This window comes from Aquila chrysaetos, chromosome 18 (genome assembly GCF_900496995.4).
Source record: "Aquila chrysaetos chrysaetos chromosome 18, bAquChr1.4, whole genome shotgun sequence".
Taxonomy (NCBI): domain Eukaryota; kingdom Metazoa; phylum Chordata; class Aves; order Accipitriformes; family Accipitridae; genus Aquila; species Aquila chrysaetos.
In genome coordinates, this window is record NC_044021.1 from 26921072 (window position 1) to 26935996 (window position 14925).

Here is a 14925-nt window from a genome sequence, read left to right on the forward strand (position 1 = left end):
CACCTTTCCCGCCTGGGACTGGGGTCACTGGAACACTGAGTTGCATGAATCAAATCTTAATCTCGGTTCAGGGAGCCTTACGTTTGGGGAATACCTCACATAAACTGAGAAGTCTATAAGCTGTCCTCTCCTTTTCATGGAGGACATTCCTGTGACCACATTCAGTCACAGACAGACAGTTAAACACAGAGGCAGAGTAACAGAAAGATCTTAAATTTTCTGCAAAATGTCATTATGACAAGACATTTAATTTAGTCTGAAGGCATCTGTCTGTACATGCAGCATATGCAAGCAGCAAGAACAAAAAGGGCATCTCTATGTTGTTATACAGGTATTATACAATTAATATCTTGTGTATATGTGCATGTTTTGCATGGAAAAGATTGAATTTGTTGTGCTTGAGTGTGTAGAGTACAGTAGTTCAGGTTACTAAATCCCAGGGTTTGGTTTGGCTTAACTTTAAAGGATTTTATCACTTGTTCTAAGAAAAAACTACTAAGCTCCACCCTTTATTTGCTTGCAAAACGATATTTCTTTGTTCAGAAAGATCTGCACTGGTATTGATGTCTTACTACCTGTTCTGTCAGCAGTAAATTTTGATTTCTGCAGCTCAAGTTGCTATCGTGCATAAACACAACACGCTGGTGGTTGTTGGGGGGACAGGTTGGAGTCTCATGGGCGCGTGGTGACCATGGCCTGTTAGCTTGCTCAAGGTGGTGAAAGAATAACTGAACAGTTTCTATAAAGTGAAAAGATGGAAAATTAATTGCGGCTAGGGGAAGGTGACAACTACAGTCAATTTAGTAATGAGCTGTGAATTGAACTTAATCTGAACTGAAAACTGGTTTGAACAGTCATTTAGCATTTTGCTTTCCTCTATGCATCCCCCCCCCCCCAGTTAAACTCAGTGCAGAACGAGACTGGAAGAATTTCAGTCCCAGTGGGATTTGAAACAGGACTGAAATGAAAAGTTGCCTTGATCCTCTGGTAATAATATTGGGAAGCTTTTTCAGATGCTTTGGGAAACATTTATATTGCTTACTTAACTGTTGTTTGATGTACAGAGGAGAAATGGGTATACCTAGAGCACACCCATGTGGCCATGTAGGGGTTAAATGCTATTTAAAAATTGTTTTAATGGGGGGGGGGGAAAGGTTTCTAATTGTAGTGAAGTATTTTTGGAATTTGCCCTGTCAGTTAGTAATATTTCACTAATTAAAGCAACCCTTTGTTTAAACCAGGCTGACAACAGTTCGTCTGGAGATTTGGCTGGTGGACAAACCAAGGTATGTTCATTCCTCAGCGATTCAACCCGTTTTATATGCTGATGTTTCTGAAGTAGTGCTTTTAACTTGGAAGAAGGTAATCACATCTGTGAATTCCTTGTGGTTTCTCTGCTACTGAGGGTTGCAGCCTATAAACAATTTTATTGCCTTAAAGCCTTGTGTGTAATGAAAATTAACAAATAAAACAAGCAAACAGGCTCTAGGCTCTTCATGGCTGGAGGCATCAGGTTTGTTTGAATGGCAAAATTAAGGGATTATAAATTTTTGCTGAAAGAACGCTAGCAAGAGGCAGTTGTTCTCTGTTTCACTTGTTCCCTTTCTCTTGTATATGCTCTTGCTTGGGAGAACAGTGTATGTTCTGACTGTGGTTTGGTCAATAAGGCTTTATGTGTTTGTGGAAAAGTGGGTTCTCGTTTGAGAATTGTACATTTGCTGTAAAGGAGAGAGAAAGGGCTACAGTGATATATAGTGTCAGGTTGAACAACAAAGACTGAAAATTTAACAGGTTTTGCTGCCCTGAACTGCGTTATATCAGGAAAGTCACATAATACTAAAAAGCCACATACAAATCTTGAATAGCTAACTGTACACTTGCAGGTTGTATTTGCCCAATGCTGCGGTATTGCTGATTGCACTTAGTTGCTTGGTTTTGTCAAATGGCTTGCTGCTTGTGAAGAAGCCTACTTTGCCAGATCAAAGATCCTGAAAGAGTAAAACTTCTGACTGTTGTGTCATTTTGAGTGAAATCTGTTGACTGATGCGTACCTGCTGACTAATACTTTTGGCTAGACTGAGACTTGGTAGCTTTCTTTTGAAAGATTACCTCTTCTTCATTAATAGACATTCAGAGATACATGTCAAGTCTTGAAAAAACAGTATTTGTGTCTTCTCTTCACAACATTTATAAAAATACAAACTTGCAGATCTGCCTTGTCAACAGATCTGCAAACAAACATGTCCAAGCAGTGAAGATACTTCAGAAGTTCTATTCGATTTCAGTAGCAATACTGATATACTACATGATGCGCTCTGTAATAATGAAGAACATACTGGAACAATTGGATGTCAGAACCAGGAAAAGCCTTTGAAATGAGTGTTCTCTAGTCTCACTTGTATTTTGTTGTCCCATGAAATTATTTCAGGTTTTGGCAATTGTACCATGGGACTGTTACTCTTGTAAATTGCTGTGATCTAGAAATTTGCTTTATTTGAAGAATCTGTGCTAGGAATGCTGGGGTTTTTTTTTTTGTGTGTGTTTTTTTTTTTTCTGCGGGGCAGAGGGAGCAGTAACTTGTGATAATGAATTAAATTCTCTAAAAGTGCAAGAAAATAAATCTGAGCTACAACAGAGTGAAAATTACAAATGCTTTAAAGGAAATTGTCATTGTTCTGAGAGAAGGGGGAGAGAACAGGTGACTTTTCCATTGTGCTAATATGAAGGTACCCTTGGTGCAACAGACAAGAGAATGGAAACCAAAGAACCCCGATGAGGTGATACTGATGCAATGGGAGAGTATTTGATAAGAAGAGTAAGGGTTTGTGGAGCTTCCTGGTCATTAGAAGGAAGAATTTAGGGTTTCAGGTGGATTCTTGGGGCCTTTAAAAAGGATCATGAAAGTCAAGTTCAACATACGTTTTAGTGAGTTTTTCTTTATTCACTGTGATAAGAGACCCTGATTTTAGTGCCAGGGAAATAACTAGGATAGTTATTTGGAAATTGGAAGTTAATAGTTATTTTGAGCTACGAGGAAGGAGCAGGTCAGTTAAGTAACAGTTGCATTTTATGTAATTGTTTTTCTCAACATAATAGTTTAACTATTTGTCCTTGGGTGAGTGAGCAAGTTAATCAGCTACAGAGCAGGCACTGTATAATAACTTTATAAATGTCTATTGTGTTTGATTTCCACAAGAGCTTTAGATCTTGTAGCTGAATGTGATCCTTGTGCTTAAGCCATTTTACATTATCCTGGTTCATTCACATGGCAGAGGAGAGGAATTGAAGTTCCAAGCCTCAGGCCAGTAGCAACAAATCTTTTCCTGGCTGGGTGGGAGCACATAGGGCTCCCAGTTACTAGCAGCCTGCACTAGTCAGTGACCGGAATTGAAGTCATTTGTCAAGATGGCTATTTTCTTGTGTTCCTACTAGAGGTTAACGTGTGAATGGGAATAGCTAATGGGAAAGGTGGAGACTGTCCGGACAGGCAGGCAAGGGTGTTATCCTATCTCCAGGCTGGGATTGAAGTGACTTTGAAAATGGTTACAATAATAAGGTGGAGGTAAGGGTAACAATTCAAATTTTTTTAGGTATAAAAATCTGCAGTTCAGCAGAAGTAGGTGTAATTATGATGATGAGCTTGCTATAGATGCATTCTTTTACTGTAACATGGTATGCTTTGCTGTTGAATTTTTCTTATTCTCAGAGCTGCAGGCCAAACATCAGAATGCATATGTGAACTGAACATGATATAATTTAATACATTTACTGTGAGTTCCTCTCAAAGGCAAAGCTTGAATCTGACAGAGCGAGTGCTTTCTCTTTCTGTATGGCAAAGCGTGGCTGCATCTTGTGCTAGACGTGTCTGCCAGAGCCTGAACAGCCTGTTTTCCATAGTACTGCTTCAGGTACCGGAGTGGGAAGGATGGTTAGAGCTGGAAGCGGTGTGAGAATCAGAAGAGGAGCCTTATTTTGCTGTTTGCCACAGTGATCGATGTATCTGTTTTCATCAGGCTAACCTTGATTCCTCCGTAGCATTTTTTAAATAGTTGTGCTTCATGAAAGTGGTGTAGTATGAATGATAGGTTTAACCAGGAAGTTTTGACACTGTTGCTTGGGTGTTGTTTTTTTTTTTTTTCTTTTTCTGTGTTGTTCATGTTCTTCAGTAAAAATACAAACCTACCTAGTACTAGCCTTTGCTCTCTCAAAGTTTCCTCTGATTTGCCTGTTAGGGCTTAGGTGAGTGCAGACTCCGTACAATATCACCTGTGGCTAGTAGCAATATGGGAATATGATTGAGACTTTCTGATTTGGTATACTGTTATCACATGATAAACGCTTTGAGAGATGTGTTCAGAGTGGTCCATACAACTAATCTGGTAATAGCAGAGGAAAATAAATAGAAGGTATGCAAAATCTACAGTTGCAAGTAGAGTGTTTTTCATCAGCTTGTGTTCCCATAGATTCATCTGACAAGACCACACAGGAACATCAGGAAAAATACAAAATAAATGGCTAACCACAAGTTGTCTGCTGTCCGATGAAAGTAATGAAATTACATCCTGGAGCAGGATTGTTGAGTAAACATTTCTGATTTTTGGAGTGGCGCTCACATTATCCTATAAGAATTTTTTGTAGAAGTCTGTGTAATACTAGTTTTGGTTCTGTTTCCTGAAAATGGTTGATTATAACTTGATGGAAAAAAAAAAGGCAAAGTTTCAGTAAAATAGCAACAAAAAAGTGAAACTAGATGTTATGAAAGGAAGGAAGTTCCACCCAAAAATGCACAATGAAGATTTTTATGTTCCACATTGGGTTCTCCCCCACTCCTTAAATTACTGAATAGAAAATTCTGTATGCCAAAAATTTTGGATCCGCAGGTTACACCCCCCCCCCCCCCCCACACACACACACACCCACCCCCCAGGAGCATTTGGAATACTATTGCTTCTGGCTAGGGAAATAAATGGAAGTACATACTTTGGGGTGGGGTGCATGGGTGTTGAGTGAAGGTGTTCTGGCCACAGATGCTGGTCTGCACTACGTTCCCTGCTTAGTGTAACTCTAGCCTTTCAAAGTATAATGGCCAGGTAGACTTCACGGAGTCATTAATACTGTCTGTGTCAGTAGGTCCCAACAGCCACACTGATAGCCTGGGTTGAAATAAAGTAGTGTGTGGGGAGAGGACGAAACTGAACTGAAGTTGCCATTTTTCCATCCTACTGAATCACCTTTAATGACATTTTTGTGCAGACTTGGAAAGCATGTTATTTTCTATTTCTTGAAGATGTAATGTAGTGATGTTACAGAAGGCAGATCCTGACTGATGACTGATACCTCCCTGATATATGTACTTCCAGCGTGCATGTTTCCTTAGGACAGCACCTGCTAAATGCATGTGTATATGAAGTGTGCAACTATCAGCTTGCTTACCCGTGTGTATTTCTAGCCTGGATGCTGACTTTCTCTGGAGGATAGGGGGGAAACAAAAGATATGTCTGAAAGGTAGCTGTGCTGACAACAGAGTACCTGCATGAACTTAAAGTGCCAAATTGAGTATGTATTAGCGTAGCACACCTGTCTCAAGTAGGATTGTGAGGGTAAGAAGCAAAGCTCAAGCTGTGTAGCAAAATTAGCCTATATGAAATTGCTAAAATTATTCACTGCATTAGTAGTATTAGTATTAATAATATTTCTTCCATTTCTCAGTGACTGATTTACTGACATGAATCTTCATCCCTCTCAGCTGTTTTTCCTGGGCAGTGTTCTGGCACACAGCTGCTGCTGTCTGTCCTTGCTCTAGCCTGGGTCTGACCTCTTCTTTTGCTTCTGCTCTCCCTTTCTCCACTTGCTTTGCAGATTTTGGTAACTTGCCTGGTTGTTTTTGGTGTTGTGTGGGGTTTTTTGTTGTTGTTTTTGTTTTGTTTGGTTTTTTTTTTTAATATCTGGTTTGCTCTTATCGCACCAGAAATTGTTTACTATGAGACATAGCTCTTGGTAGCTCTCTGGTGTTTGTCCTTGTAACTAACTGCATCATGTCATAGGAGGGTTAGTTTGTGCATTGCTGCAGTCCTTTGTCTATTTGCTGCTTTTGTAAACAGGTTCCTTGGGGACTGTCAGGACAGAGGGAGGAAATATACATAGAAGCATGTACTTTGCATGTACATCATTTTTGTGTACCTGCAAGAATTCATCTGCAGTGGAAGGAGATTTGATTAGAGATTCTAGGTGAAGATCATTTAAAAAAAAAAAAAATTAACTGTCAGCGTGTCAAGGGTAGACACCTGATGTCTCTGAATTTTTACTTTTGTTATGCCCTTCAACATTTTTTTCTGTGAACTGAAGATAAACCAGGTATATTCAGAAATAGGCTTTTCCCCCCTATTATTTAAAGATGTGAAATCTAGTCTTCAGATGTCTAGTTCTGAATATGTGGGAGTTCCAGTCTTCATGTAATAAAAGCAGTGTTGTAGCCTCAGAGATGTCAAGGCCAGTTCATTTAACAAAAAAAGAAAAAAGCCATTGACAAACACTGAGCTTTCATGATGCACATAGTCCTTTGCTGCTTTCAGACGTTTCCTTTGTACAGTATTTTCCCACACAGAACAAAGTGTCGGTTTGCCAATGAGATGAGGATGAAAAAGACAAGTTTTCCAGTGTCTGGAGTAACGATTGTCTTAATGGACTTTCCATCTGTCTCCTAATTGCTTTTCCACCAATACAGATTCATGTGCAGTGGAGAAGTGAAGGTGGTGAAACAAAAATGCAAAGAGCTGATGAAATTGAAAAATGTGAGAGCTGCTGCTATTTTACATTACGAGTGAGGAGTGACCACAGGCCCCCCTGGTTTGTTCCTGCTGGGAGGAGAGGGGATGAACCACTGCTCTCTACAGGCGATTGATGCCTAGGGACATTTGGATGAAGGAGAGCAGTGAGGATTTGGCCAGAGAAAGGCAGCCTTCTTGCCTTTTTCCGGCCGGTGTGCTGCTCTGCCGGCATCCTGCTGGAAGGAATGTTGGGGCTGCTAATGGGCATGCACTCAGACCCCCTTAGGTGCCGTTTTTCTTCAGCGGGTGTCACCCACCTCTAGGCAGACCTGGATCTGTTGTTTTCTGGACTGAAATCTCAGCCAGATCATAAGAGGAAGGACTTGAAACTGTCTGGGAAAACAGCAAATACGAAAAAGTTCCTGTATGTTGTTTAAAGTATTAGGTGGCCAACCACAATCTTTAAAGTGGGGAGAGAGATTTATCTGATGATCAGTCTTTTCCAAACACTTTACTCTCTTACATTACCCCTGCATCCTGTGGAAACCATCTTTCAAAGAAAGCTGATACCACTTTGTCTCAAGAATTTAGAGCTTTGAGAAGAGCATGTGCAATTGAAGATCTAGATGAAGGACCTCCTCCAAGGTGAACTGACTACAAATGACAAATGTAAATTAAGTGGCATGAAAGAATCGTACATGAGGCACAGGTCTGGTTCATCCCTCTTAGAGAGGGATGAACTTGCTGTTATGTTCAGTCGTGGCTACCTCCAGGCGGGTCACTTGGTAGGGTGACTGAAGCTGCAGCCCCCGTTCCAGCACCCTGTGGCAGACTAGGTTTGTGCTGCTGCTGCTTCTCTATCGCATCTTGCGCTGCCTTGTGTCTGCCTGGCTTTTAACTTACTAGTTCAGAGCTGTAACTGAGGCAGCTAAGACGAAAAGCTTTGTGTGCGAGAGCCAGTACAATTTTCCTTTCGGCTCGTGACCAATGTGTTTTTTCTGGCAGCTGGAATTAGAAGCAGCTATACCTGGAAATCTAGATCTAGAGACCCAAGTGCTAGGCTGTGTGAGTTGAATGGGCTGTGGAGCCAATTTATCCTTTTCTTTTCAACTGCTAACTTGAAACTTTGAAACTTTATGTATCAGGTCCCAGCAGGTATAAAAGCATGTGGTAGAAGGAGAGCATGTGCAGAAAGGGATGACTGAAATGGTTAAGGGGATGGAACAGCTGCTTTTTGGGAAGAGACTGAAAAGACTGGGACTCTTCATTTTGGAAAATGGAGAGTTTAGGGGAAATATGATAGGGTTTTACAAAACCATAAAGATGGTGGGTAGGTTGAACTAGGCAGAACTAGTTATGCAGGGTGTCAGAACAAGTGGGCAGAACTGGTGGGCATTCACTTTAAAATGAACAAATGAAGGTACTTTAAGCAAGGGGGAGTATGACCTTCTGGAACTTGCTGTATGACCTTCTGGAACTTGCTGCCGCAGAAGGTCGTGGGGCAGACAATACCAGCATGTTCAAAGCAGAATTTGACAAAATTAGTGGAAAACAGGTCCATTAGCAGATACTAAGAGGACGGGTCAGGGATGGACCTTCCAACATCCCTGGTACAGCAGGAGCATGGAGGGAGCAGGACACAGAAGGGGCAGGGCTGTCTTGCTCTGTTTGAATTGTGTCTCTTTTTGACACGGCGATGAAATGCTTGGGTGGGTGAGATGGATGGTGTGCTGACCCAGTAAGGCATACCTTATGTTTTGATCCATATTTTCTGCAGCTGGCTGTTGATGCACTGAGTAAATTTTGAATGTAGGTGCTTTGCCCATCTCTGACCTCTTTAAATCTATGTAAGTCCAGTATGGTCATTTAGACAGAAACTTCATTTTCAGTTTTGTTTTGGAAAAGCATATAGCTTTGAAACCCTGGTACCTAGGCAGTTTTTAATTAAAACAGTGAAGACCCCTGATTTCTTTTGTCTGAGAACGACAAAGGCTGCTGCTGCTTAAAATTATACCACCAAATATTTTCAATAAAGGGGAAAAAAGTACTCTTTTTCTGTCATTTTCTGTTATTCTTTGGCCCCTTATGCTCATACAGTAAGGCAATTCTGTACTACCAAATCATAGGGTTCTTTTTCATCTCGACATGAACTTTACTCAGCTGGTTCAATTGGACGTTTTTTTCCTCACCAACATCTCCATGTGCCCTCACTTGAGTCACAAGTCAGGAGCAGACTCCACTGGGAGGGATATTGCCAGCTCAGGCTGCAGGATCCTAAGTCAGATCTCTCTTCTCTAGCTTGGGCTGCTTGCCTGTCTGCCTGTGAAATGCCTCAAATGAATGGGGAGTAAATGGGGTGTTTCACAAACATTCTCTTGTCTTTGCACTCCCTGTGAAGTTGTTTGGTAGTAGTAAATGGTAGCCATAGTAGTATAACTAGCTTTTTGTGTACATTTTATTGTGTGCATAAATACATATTTATGTGTGTGCTATGTCTGTCGCTGCAGAAATAATCTCTGAATGTGAGTGAAACAGCCAGAAATGTCTTATTTCTGTCTGTGTAAAAAATACTTCGGTGGTTTTCACTTTTTGCCACCGTCCCATGTTCTTGTCATGCGGCATGGGCTCTGCAAAATTTATATATTCACTGGTGGTAGTTGTGTATGTACTTAAATGTGTGTGGTGTGTTCAGTTAATGTCATTTGGCTAAAATACTGTGTTACTTTTAAAGCAATAGTATGTTTTCCAAGAAATTATTCTCATATGGAAGAGCTGCAGAGAATCTCTTGTGTATGGTGTTTGCTATTTCTGGAAAATTTCTCATTGTACATTCATCTTGTCCTTGCGTGAGCGAGGCTTTTGATATAATCACTTTTTATAGTTACCAAAAAGTTGTGGTCAGCCCTGTTGTTCTAAAAGCCATTTTAGAGGGTAGATGGGTAAAATCCTATTACTTGGCCTGTGTGCATGGTAGGCACTCTTAAATATTTTTCTGGAAGTGAAACCTGCAGCAAACGTGGAACACTGGTACAGGAGTAGGAAAGTTAACAATGCTGTTTACTACAGGGAGGGAAGAGAAAAGCTCTAAACTATTTTGTGTTGTCAATAATACTGTGGGCAGTCCTGTCTCATCAGTATTTGCTTCAGGAATACTAGTTACGGGGAACTGCAGGTAACCTGATGGGATTTTATTCTTTGATTTCTCCATGGGAGCTCTAAGTAACTGTGCAGATATCATGGGACTTTTGGTGTGCAGACCTCGTGCAAGAGATGGGAGGAGAGGAAGTAGGGAGGTGACAGAAGTAATGACAAGTAACCTTAACAGAAAGGGCTGAAACGGGGTGAGTTGTCTGGCATTCCCCTCAGCTAGCTGTGCTGTTTTTTCCTTAGTAATGTGGTTTATTTTTGGAGCAATCTTACAGCAATAGATACATGGCTTAGTTTTGCAAAGGTTTTTTAACTGGGGCTCAGCCTTTTCATGGAGACTACTTTCAGTCATCCCTTATTTGAACTTTCTTTTGGACATCCTCAATGGGCATTTCCCTAGCGCATAAAAGGTGGTGAAATACCCATTCTGCTAATACACTGCTACCCCCTCCCTCCATGTATTTAAAATAATAGTCAAAAGCATTATATCAGCCAGTGGATTTAAAGCTACCTTGGAGAGCAGAAGAATGCACAGAGTCCCTGGAAATTGCAGTATTGGTTGGTAAGTTATTTAGAGAGCGGATAGGGAAAAGGGATCATACTTGCATAAGCATGGACAGGAAGTGAACAAAACGTATCTTTGCTTTATATGAATTTGCTGCTGTACTAAGAGGGTTTTTATGGGCCATGTAAAATTCAGCAGGAGTAGAGTCTGATATAGGGAAAGTTTATGGGGCTTTGCATGTATGTTTATAATTTTCTCTTAGCTGGAATACATGACATGGATTGTTACAAGTTTTGGAGATAGAGAAATAATATACAAGCAGTTTTTGGCCTTTTTTTTTTCCTCCACCTAGAGTAACATCTGGAATTAATGATTTAATTTAAAAAGTCTTAATTGTTGAGACTTTTATTTCCTCATAAGTATAATTTAGTCACTGCCTCTGACTTTGGAGGGAACTGATTCTGTAGAAGTAATAAGTGATCAGCTAAGTTTGATTATTCTTTTTTTTTTTATTATTGAGCACATATGTGAATATAGTTATACACTTTACTTGAAGATTATTTAAACGGGTTTAATTTTACAATATTTGCTTGGTTCTTTGATAAAAGATCTAAGCCCTGTGACTATCTTTTTAAAGAATGAACCATTGCAGTTTACATAAACAATTGCAGTTTACATGTTGGAAACATGAAGTTGAAATAAACATTGCTTTGTTCTGTTCTTCATTGAATAATTAACTGTTATGATGTAGTATGGTATTTGGGAATAACACTGTGAATGCCTTTTCCATAGGTATAATGAACCAGTGTTAAGTCTCTGCCAATGAGGAATTGCTGTATCAGAATTGCCAAAAACCAAGTTGTGTATCTTGAGTGCTTTAGTCTGTATTGGCTTAATTGAGACCTGGAGAGCATTTTTTTTTTTTTTTTTTTTTTTTTTGTGGTGTAAACTGCCTTTCTCTTCTCAATGTTATGTGTCTCAAAAGTCTTTGACACAGTTGCTGTGAATTTTTTATCTGATGATGATCAGCATGTTGCTACATAATGAAAATACTCAGTGATGAGGAGTATTTGAAATTCATCATAGCTGAGGATGCCCAGCTAAAGATGTAAATCTTTACACAGTCTGCTGTGTTAAATTGATGCAAGTCTGGGATAAACTTTCAGCTTCATTAGATTTCTGTGTGCCACAGAGAGCAGAGCATGACCAAAAATATTTCCTTGTGTGGTAAACAAAAGAGAGTTTCATAATGCTACCAGTTGAGACCAGACATAATTACTGCCTCTTCCTCGGGCAAAAACTCAGTCTGTAACCTGTGGTTCTGCACTGTTTTCTTCCAGTTTTTGCTCCTAACAATTACATGCAGTTTAGATTCCAGTCTTGAGCCTCATGAAAGTAGCATTGCTTACTGCCTGCCAGGGTTGCCTTCCTTCTGCCCCTGCTCCCCCCCCCCGGGCTGCTTGCTATTTTTTTTTTTTTTCTTTCTCCTTTCGTTCTTTTTCCTTGGCATCTTCCTTGGTGGAGAACCACAAAAGCTGTACTAGGTGACAACAAAGAAACCTTGGTCTAGGCTCCTCTAGGTTTCACAGTAGATTATGCAGAGTTCTTGTATAAACAGCTGTGAGTACTGAATCTCCTAAATTAACTGTTTAACTGAATTGCTTGGAGAGCCCAATTCCAGTAGTGGAATGTACTTGAAGTGAACAACAGGGAATAAAAAATGCATATTTTTAATTCAGATGCCAAGGCTGCATTGCAGAATATTTCCAAAATTCCGCAGAGGAAAATGACTTTGGATGTTTATATTACAAATGACATGGACAGATTGACTAGCTGATCAATTAATGTCAAGCCCTACTTACACTAAACTCTAGTATCTAAACAGTGAGTTCTCGTGACAATTGTCTTGCTTTGGAAAAGTGCAAGCATCAAAGCTTGTGAAGAAGTGTTTGGGAGGTAGGAAATAAGGAGAAGTGGGCCTAGATACAGAATAAACTTTCTGTGAAATTTATCTGTGAATTTCTTCAAAACTGCAAGCTCTGCAAAACTGTCCTTTTCAGAGTCTCACAGACAGAACTTTAGCCAGAAGCAGAAATCTGCAGGGAAGAAGAGTGGATAAAATCTAAAATGAGAATTCTCTTTTTATTGTCTATATATCTAAAAAGCAGAGCAGCTGCAGCAACCAGTGGAGATGATGGCATTGATTATTTTTTTACATAAAAGAGGCAGTGGAGATGAAGGACTCTCAGCTCTTTGGGCATGATGCCTGAACCCATTATGGCACAGAACCTCCTCACATCAGATTAGTGAAGTTACCTGGATGCAGTGACATTTTTTTTCCTCCTAGACCTCTGTTTCTTCAAAAACATCTCCCATATTTTCAAACACAAAAACCCAATCATGACAGAGATGTTTCGAAAATAATAAATTTGATCTGTTTGCCATCAAGTATGTTCCTACATAACACTGGAGTTTAGCTGTTCTTTTTCTTTATGGTTTACTTTTAATACGAGTCATAATTCTGACAACGTCTTTCTATTTTTAACCTGAAAATAGGTTGCAGATGTCAGCAGTGGGGGATACAGGGGAATTTGTGATGGGCTTCTACAGTGAGTGATTGAAGTGTCTAATTGTATTGGGTTTGCGTGGCAAGGTTTTGGTAGCCGGGGGGTTACAGGGGTGGCTTCTGTGAGAAGCTGCTGGAAGCTTCCCCTGTGTTCGAGAGAGAGCCAATACCAGCCGGCTCTGAGACAGACCCGCCGCTGGCCAAGGCTGAGCCCATCAGTGATAGTGGTAGCGCCTCTGCGAGAACATATTTAAGAAGGGAAAAAAGTTGCAGCGGGCACAGAAACTGCAGCCAGAGAGAGAAGTGAGAACATGTAGGAGAACCAACCCTGCAGACCCCCAGGTCAGTGCAGAAAGAGGGGGAGGAGATGCTCCAGGTGCTGGAGCAGATTCCCCTGCAGCCCGTGGGGAAGACCATGGTGGAGCAGATCTCCACCTGCAGCCCGGGGAGGACCCCACGCCGGAGCAGGTGGGTGCCCGAAGGAGGCTGGGACCCTGTGGGAAGCCCGCGCTGGAGCAGGCTCCTGGCAGGACCTGCGGATCTGTGGAGAGAGGAGCCCACGCTGGAGCAGGTTTTCTGGCAGGACTTGTGACCCCGCGGGGGACCCACGCTGGAGCAGTCTGTGCCTGAAGGACTGCAGCCCGTGGAAGGGACCCATGCTGGAGCAGTTCGTGAAGGACTGCAGCCCATGGGATGGACCCATGTTGGAGAATTTTGTGGAGGACTGTCTCCCGTGGGAGGGACCCCATGCTGGAGCAGGGGAAAAGAGTGTGAGGAGTCCTCCCCCTGAGGAGGATGAAGCGGCAGAGGCAATGTGTGATGAACTGACTGTAACCCCCATTCCCCGTCCCCCTGCACTGCTGGGGGGGTACGTAGAGCATCTGGGAGTGAAGCTGTGCCTGGGAAGAAGGGAGGGGTGGAGGGAAGGTGTTTTAAGATTTGGTTTTATTTCTCATTACCCTACTCTGGTTTGATTGGCAATAAATTGAGTTAATTTTACCGAAGTCGAATCTGTTTTGCCATGACAGTAATTGGTGAGTGATCTTTCCCTGTCCTTATCTTGACCCACGAGCCTTTTATTATATTTTCTCTCCCCTGTCCAGCTGAGGGGGAAGTGATAGAATGGCTTTGGTGGGCACCTGGCATCCAGCCAAGGTCAACCCACCACACTAATGAAGCATTGTAATTACAACTCAAATTTATTTCCCGGATGTTTCATCCCCTGCTTCAGCCTTTTGAGGACGTGGGCCATTCTACTATTTCTCTCGCTAATTTCTGCTGATTAATACGCTTCACTGGCGGAAAGATTTTCCTGAGAGTCCAGCCTGAGTTTTATTCCTTCAGCCTAAGTAATTTCTACTGTGGTGTTTATGGAAGTATGTTAATTATCATGGCTTTACAATGTGGGTAAGGCCAACGATGTTTCCCGAAGCTGTTCTCAAGATCAGGCTGACTGCACGTTCCCACCAGTGAGCGTGGCCTCTGAGCACCCAGGCCTGCTCAGGGTGGTCAGTCGCCGCCATTTGCGTTCCTCGGGGCTCCTCTGGCATTTCGGGTAGGCCGATGTGGAGGCAGTACTTGGAAGGCGACATTGATTTTTATGGCTGTTCCTGTGCCTGCGGAGCAGCTGTGTTGTAGACGTTTTTGGAGACAGTAAACGTTTTGCCTAGAGCCACACGTTGAGTTGCTCAGCGTGTTAAGCTCAAGTTGCTCCCCGTTTGCAGCACTGACTTTAAGGACAGTAAGGTGCAAATGTGAAATGAGGAATGTGAAGAATTCTTTGGGGAGTTTCATGGTCTGGCGAAATGTGCTTTTGTTTTCGAATAGGTAACCAATATTTCCAAAAAGTCTGCTAATGGAAGTGAAGGTTGTTACACCCTTCCAGAGGAGGTACTGACTCTCTCACAGGCTTTTGGTAGCCTCCTCTGTTGTGTTACCTG

General features: G+C 41.6%; 1 protein-coding gene across 8 annotated transcripts in view; it reads left to right on the forward strand.

Annotated features, from left to right (window-relative positions):
- TNS3 (tensin 3) overlaps positions 1 to 14925 on the forward strand; it is a 298348-nt gene that overhangs the window by 104119 nt on the left and 179304 nt on the right. For 5 of the 8 annotated variants that reach the window (XM_030041615.2, XM_030041616.2, XM_030041617.2 and 2 more), the window contains exon 2: positions 1242 to 1286. The exons of 2 other annotated variants lie outside the window; for them this stretch is intronic. In XM_030041615.2, the coding sequence (XP_029897475.1) occupies positions 1242 to 1286 (45 nt within the window). Of the gene's footprint in view, positions 1 to 948; positions 988 to 1241; positions 1287 to 14925 lie in introns of those variants that run through there. One more of the 8 variants, XM_030041619.2, reaches the window with a different exon arrangement.